Genomic DNA, 7,500 nt, shown 5'->3' with positions numbered 1-7,500 from the left:
CTTGATATTTGTTTGTACATTTTTTTAGTGACTATAGAATGTGGGCTCGTCCTTTTGACAAGAGTATTTAATGTTTTTACACTACAAAAATTAATGCTATACATGTAACACTATACATCATAAGAAGAGGCTTTATTTCTTAGTCGTCAAAAAAAAAAATTTATACAAAAATGTCAAGTGTTCATGGTTCAAGTGTCCTTACTGTAATGTACATTCTGACTAAAAATAAAATGAAGTTAGTGTATACCACACAAGTGAATGTGCTCTCTGCACACACTGATTAGCTAACTCAGAGGTGATTAACCAAGTACTATTCACCTCCAAGAGATGGTGTACCTGATTTGAAATTTCTGACCACATTTTACAAAAGTTAAGTAGGTTTTTGGTTCACTTTAAATTCAACTTGCATGGTATATACTGTCAAAACAAGAGAGAAGTTAAGCAACAATGACCGCGACGGCAATGAGAAGGTCATCTCAAAATATAAAATAGTTTGCGTTTTTGTCATCACTTTATGACTATTTCAGTCTTTATAATATGAGAAGGGTGTGGTAGTTCCTCATTGGTCAAAACTGTGCTTAATTTCAGGGAGAAAATGAAAATTTATCCGTAAGTGCTGACGTTCTTCACAAAACCTCAAATTTGGCTATTTTGCATTGTTGTTTTGCAGACAACAGCGAAGAAAGTGAAAAATTCATTTGCAGGGCTTGCAAAGCTATTGATTTTGTCCTCTGAATATTTAAATTTGTGACATTCTTGTTGCCGTCGCCGTCGTTGTTGCTTAGGCTCCCTAATGATTCACCTCCACCTCAGTGAAAACTAATTATTGTTAATTATTTTAGAAGGCTTGTATTAGGATAACTGTAGGATTCAGCTCTCACTCCTAATTTCCTATGTTTTAATTCCATTGTTGTTCTTGCCCAAGTTGCTCGATGGGCAGATAACTTTGTCCTGTGCAAATACATGTACATGGATTTTAGTAAATTTGTTTACCTATTCAAGAATAATTATGCACTCTCCGAGTACATCTATTAACCCTTTCACTCCTGTGGGGTTCCCCATTGACGAGTAAAATCGTCTGGCGTTAGACAGAGTAAAATCTACAAGTGTCACTCTTGAAAGTGAAAGGGTTAAATAAAGATATATGTGGAAACCTTGGCCAACATTTACTGTCAAGCACTTTATTAATATATTTATTTATGCTCTGGATAGTGAAGATGAAGTTATCTGGCCTTCGAACAACTGGAGCCTGGTTGCTTGTTCTCATGGGTGGAATTTTGCTGGACTCTCAACGCAATTTCTTTCTTTCATTATTTTCTTTATTTCTTCATGTCAATTTTCCATGCACTGGATTTCCTATTAATAATATTTTTATTGTGGGAGCAAACCCAAGATCAACCTGGACATAAACTGAGGAAAAGCTTGTACAGAGAATGTAAATTTTCTTGTTGAAAAACACTAGACCCAGAAATACCATCGCTTAGTGATTTGCAGAGGTCATAGGTTTGAATCCCATTGGATCCACCTGAATTGTTCAGGTGACTATAAGAGACAGTTACTGTAAATGCGAGGATCACTTTATTCCTTCGTCTATAAACCGCACTTCAAATATATATAATAAATTTATACATTCATTTCATTCACTATTTATATTTTTTCTTATTACTTACAGTGAGACGATAAACCAGTTCCCAGTTCGTGTAAGGTGTTCAACTGTTAAGCCTGATGCTGGTTGGTATTTAAATCTGCACTGAATCACCCCACCTTTTAAGCAGTAGCGCTGCATTGGGGGGAAGTCCAGTGCATTAATTTTTGCAGGATCTTCAAGTCTGTCATGTTTTGTTTTGAAAAAAAGCAATGTTTTTAACACCAATAATAATTATACATGGAGAAATTTCTCCATTCTCATTGCCTGAGAGAAATGAAGTTCCAGGTAACACTGTGCAGAAAAGAACCAGAAAAGAGGTAATTCACTGTAAAAAGAGGTACAGTATGATGTACATGCATCAAACGACGCATTTTGTGATCAAAGAAGGTTTCAGATCAGATGGCCAATTAAATGTATTAAAGCCTCCAGATGGCGCAATTTTTGCACGATTGCGTGATAGGCGTTTGTTTTCTGAATAATTACGATAATCTAATCTCGAAGTTTTATCGCGTTCATGAAAATTATTTGTAATTATTATATGGCAATTGTTTCTGGTTGATGTAACGCGCGCTGTGATTGGCTAAGAGCAGCTAAGCGCTAGGGCATTATTCTCCCGTAATGCCCACGGGACGATTATGGATAATGCAAAGTAGTTTTTCTAATCTCGACCGTTTGGTCGTTAGAGCAAAATCTCAAACCTCTGCCGAGCTGCTTTGACCTCGCTGTCGCCTGGTCAATACGGCAAGGCCTCAGTTTGAGATTTTGCGTTAACGACCTCACTCTTGGTTATTAAGTAGTTAGTAATGACATGATTTTCTTGTGCAATTTGGAATAAGTTAGTAGTGGTAAATTTTTTCAAAGACTGCAATTTGCACTCGCAGTTTTCTTCCTCTTTTCAAAAATTTACTCATGCTTTATTCCAAATTGCAATCAAAATCACGTCGGGTCGCATTAGAAGAAGTTTTTATATCATCAAAAAGTTTGGTGATATTTTTTGAAAATGAAAGGTTTTACAATCCCACAGGGACTCGGAAAAATCCGAGCCCCAGATGGGATTCGAACCCACGACCCTCCGTGATTTACTGAGCTACTGGAGACTCTATGGTGAGCAAGGATGAAATGTGGGTCTTTGACTCCAGCTGCATCACACAGCTACAGAGTCGAAGCTCAGTGATTAGAGCATCCGACCAGATCACGTAGGGTCGTTGGTTTTAATCCCCCATATGGGGCTCGGATAATCTCGAGTTCCCAGTGGCTGCAATTGTATACCTTTCATTTAATATGTGTAAATCGTTCTCATATTTGCTCATTTTTTAAAAAGCGTTTCAAATTTTTGAATTTGTCGCATTAAGCGAAATTATCATTTCCCAAAACGCCATTGATTGACGCATACATCAATCTTATAAACCGCCTCATCATCAAGGAGAGCTCGTTTTTTCTCTTCACTCGGCACTGGAAAGATTACAACATTGCTCGGCTCTGCGATCGCCAAAATAGACGAACCAGGGGAACTCGATCTTGACACCTGGCTCAGCAGTTTTTCTCCTAAATCGCTCCGAATTCTCAGGATAGGATCCCTAGACGTATGCTGGATATGGGATATCATAACTGCCTCTCCCGTTCAGTGTTAAAACTGCAGGGAAATCGTGGAAAAACTTTATTTTGCCCTGCCATTACGCGTTTGAAATTGCAATGGTCTATTTCCCATGGAAGTTCAAGATTTAAGATCTACGGTACACGAATAGGTTGAATGACAGCTCGATGCTTAAACAAACAAAATTGTTTCCGTTGCCGAAATTTGGTAGCCTTTACTGAGCCATAACTTAATTCCACTCTTATTTCTATTTCTGCTCGGACCATAAATGCCCTGATAATTTTCCGAATTGATTCGTACAAACTACAGATATATAGCTAAAATACATATATAACTTTATTAATGTGGCAATAATGTGTTCATAGCTACGAGTTTCAATACTGAAAAAAGTAGTGTTGCTGAACTTTTCTTTTAAAACCGTGACGTTCTTTATTTGGGAGAGTCCGAGTCGAAAGTGGCGAACCATTCCAAATGAAACGTCCGATCACAGTTGGGCAAATTTCCTAGCATTTATTCCCTAGGGGCTGATAGAAAGGTGTTGAAGAGATCATGAAGAGATACACGTCTAGTTAGATAACTGTGTTGCTCAGATATATGAGAGAGGTTAAAGTTTGATGGTTTATCATCGGAAATATGGTCACAAAAGAGCAAACATGTACGTAGCTCACATTGTAACTACATCCGGAAATTTAAGAAAACCAAGGTTGACATGTTGTGGGGTAATGTGTTCATGAAGTGGCACGTTATTTATTATCCTAACTGCTTTGTTTTGTAGTTTCACAACTTGCGATACTGTAGTATCATAGTTGTTCCCCCACAGTATGCATCTGTAGATAAGATGGAGATATATTAACGCGAAATATAAAGCTACGAGTAATTTTTTTCCCAAGGAATGTTGAATCTTAGTCTTAATATTTATACTTTTGCTTATTTTGCTACATATATAATCTATATGTTCATGCCACGACAGATGACAATCAATAAAATAATAGATCTTGATATTTCATACTGTGAGATTGTTCTAAATACTGGTTTGCTAATTTGAGTGGGCGATAAAGATTAAAGTTAAGTTTCTGCCTAGGCGGAAAGATTTTGCTCCAATTTAACGTAAGCTTGTTGAAACACAACCATTCGTAGATAGTTGGTAATTCTAAATTTACTCGTTGAATCAGTTTTCCCAGGTATTTACCGCTTTCTTTCAAACAGATGTCATCAGCTTTCTTGGTTCAGATTATACACCTTCGCGGACTTGTAGAAAGTGCTGGTTATTAACAGGGTCGCTGTGTCTTTCTTTTTTTTCAAAGTTGCAGAATTGCCCCAACGTTAGCAGAAACTTGACATCCTCATAGGTGACATAACTGCAATTTTCTATTTAGGTGCGCCACAAGGATTGCAGATATCTTTTGCAGAGACTTTTGTGGGCACTAATCAAAGAACAGCCGAGGTACTGAAAATAATTACTGTTTGAAATATTATCATCGTCAAGTGTCGTCTTCGATGCAAAGGTTGGCAGTCATAAACCCCTACGTGAGCCGGTCCTCAGCCATTCTCTTTGCCTCACTATATGAAGTAACCCCAAACCAATCCAGAATATCATCCATCCATTTTATCATCCACTCCATATTTGTCCATTTTATCATCCATAATACACATTGTAAGTTTTCTCAATTCTGATTGGCAAAGAGAAAATAATGCAGTTTTAAGGTAACACAGTGTAGAAAAGAGGCAAAAAACCAAACATTCTGATCAAAAGAGAAGTCAAAGTTATCCAATCAAGCGCGAGTCCTGGGTGGCGCAGTTGTTGCGTGATTGAATGATATCAGTGTGCGTTGCTTCTCCTTAAATTCCTTAAGCTATCTTGGATTTTTTTTCATTTATATCATTAACAGTAAGTAAAAACATGATTCTTCTCGTGCAAGTTTGGTTGCAATGGAAAAGACTGCGCGCAGTTTTTCCGTTCATATAACGATATTCCCTAGTTCTTTATAATTCCTGTCTTGTCTAAAGATTGCTCGCAAACCCTTACAAAATCATATTATATGAATTTGTGATAGGTTGAGTTAAATGACTGCAAGTAATTCCTGTCTATAACAGATAACCATAACCAATGTATTTGCAATGATTCAAAGGTTTCTTATGAGATTGTGTCTCTTGGGGTTCCTGTACAAGTGATTTGCAGGGCACAGTCCACCAATGGGACTGAGCCGATACTACCAACTCAGCCTGCTGTTTCAACACCATTAATTGTATTTTCAAGCACTGTAAACCAAACAGCTTCAGTCAGTGTGAATGAGACATCCATTGTCAGTGTGAATGGTCTATCCTCGCTTACTTTTGACACGTCAGCCGTGACATCAGTCAAGTCTGTTTCAAGTGTGATTGCAACTGCTTCCCCTGGAGGTGCCTCCAGGAAAAGAAGAAGGAGAAGCATTTTGTCCAGCACTGACAGAACTATGATTCAGTATCGTTTCAATACATCAGCAGGTACTCTAATATCATGTACAGTACTGTGATTTTACTTAGAAATAGAGTGTCCTTAACCTCGTGGATGGACACTAAAATGTATGCATTAATGCAAGAATGTCCGTCGTTACCTGGCTGAAATCCTAATCGGATTCTCTTATTGTTTGCACCTTTCTATTCGCTGTGACTGGAAACTCGGATCGTGCAGGTGTTAAAGCTGAGGTTGCCTCTATATTTTTGGGAGCCGATGACATATGGCGTGTTTTACGTCAACGTTTTCAACAGCCTCTGTTTTCACTTGTTGACAACGAAGCATTTTGTACACGATTTGTTTCCTACAGCCTCCCCTTGTGAAATAGTTTTTAAAAATCTCCGCTTTTGTCGAATTCTACTTGCACAATCCCATAATACACCTCTATTACCCCGCAAGACTTTTGCATAACCATTGTTTGCAATTTCTCCTGGGACATGAAAATGTCCCAAGAGAAGTCGAAAACAATGCCTATGCAGAGTTTTTGGGGGGTAAAAGAGGTGTATTATGGGATTTGTGCAAGTAGTGAATTACAACAGGAGGCGGGGTGGGCAACATTGAAGAAGATTAAAATGAATTGTAATTGGTTGAAAATTGTCCAGCCTAACAATTTTATTGAGTTTATCTCTACGAAGGAGAGAAATGATACTCGCACTTACCTGGACAATTTAAGCAACTGTCTCTTATAGACACCTGAAAAATTCAAGTGCACTTCAAATTTAACAATTCGAAAGTGGTTCAGCGTTGTCTGTACTCTTATCGACAACGATATTCGTCATCACAGTGGTCAAAATGTTGTGGGCGTCGTGAGTCTACAACAAATTTTGATGAAGAGTATCGTTGTCGATAAGAGTACAGACGATGTTAAACCAATTTGTTTTTTACCACAATATTCAACGCCAAATAAGTTTTTATTTCAGAGCGTGACCAAAATCATAACTCAAAGAAAGAGCAAGTGTTGTCTAGAACTTTCTCGCAATATGATTGGTTTATTTCCCAAAATGGGCGTTCCTGATTGGCTATTACATTGTGTGACAAAATGGCGCGAGCATGACGCGTACAGCGTTGTCTAGACTCTCATCGATAACGGCAAGTTAGCCAATCAGATTGCGAGATTACAAACAATTGTGGTAGAAATATACATTTCTTTCATCGAGTCCTTCCACAGGAACACATGAGCCCAACAAACTTACCTGCTCCCAAGTGAGTGGATTCATAGCTCAGTTGGTAGAGCATCGCACCGGCATCGCAGAGGTCATTCACTACTTGCACAATCCCATAATACACCTCTATTACGCCCAAAACCTTTGAATAACCATTGTTTGCAATTTCTCCTGGGACATGAAAATGTCCCAAGAGAAGTCGAAAACAATGCCTATGCAGATTTTTGGAGGGTAAAAGAGGTGTATTATGGGATTTGTGCAAGTAGTGAATGGGTTCAAATCCCACTGAAGTCACCTGAATTTTTCAGGTGTTTATTAAAAAAGACAATTCCTTAAATTGTCCAGTTAAGTAAGGATCATTTCTGTGCTTTTTCTATAGCCCGAAGTTCAAATATATAAATTTCTTTTAAAGTGCATATGAAGCGAACACTTTTTTTGGATAATTTTACCCTCCAAAGTGTAAATAAATCGAGTGTAAACGTTTGAGTTCCCAAAAATAAAAATTTGGTAGTGAATTTGGCGCTGAAAACTGCTCAATTTTCGTCAAGCGTTCGTTGATTCAGTAATTGGTTTCGTAACTTTCAGTCCAGAGACTGTGTTT

General features: G+C 37.9%; 1 protein-coding gene across 1 annotated transcript in view; it reads left to right on the top strand.

Moving 5' to 3' along the window:
• The window catches only part of LOC137974665 (uncharacterized), a 27,565-nt gene that overhangs the window by 6,919 nt on the left and 13,146 nt on the right, over positions 1-7,500 (top strand). The window contains exons 6-8 of the mRNA XM_068821586.1: positions 1,673-1,731; positions 4,619-4,686; positions 5,372-5,726. Of these exons, the coding sequence (XP_068677687.1) occupies positions 1,673-1,731; positions 4,619-4,686; positions 5,372-5,726 (482 nt within the window). The remainder of the gene's footprint in view (positions 1-1,672; positions 1,732-4,618; positions 4,687-5,371; positions 5,727-7,500) is intronic.

Source organism: Montipora foliosa, chromosome 11 (assembly GCF_036669935.1).
Source record: "Montipora foliosa isolate CH-2021 chromosome 11, ASM3666993v2, whole genome shotgun sequence".
Lineage (NCBI taxonomy): Eukaryota > Metazoa > Cnidaria > Anthozoa > Scleractinia > Acroporidae > Montipora > Montipora foliosa.
This window is presented reverse-complemented; position numbering and strand designations above follow the sequence as displayed.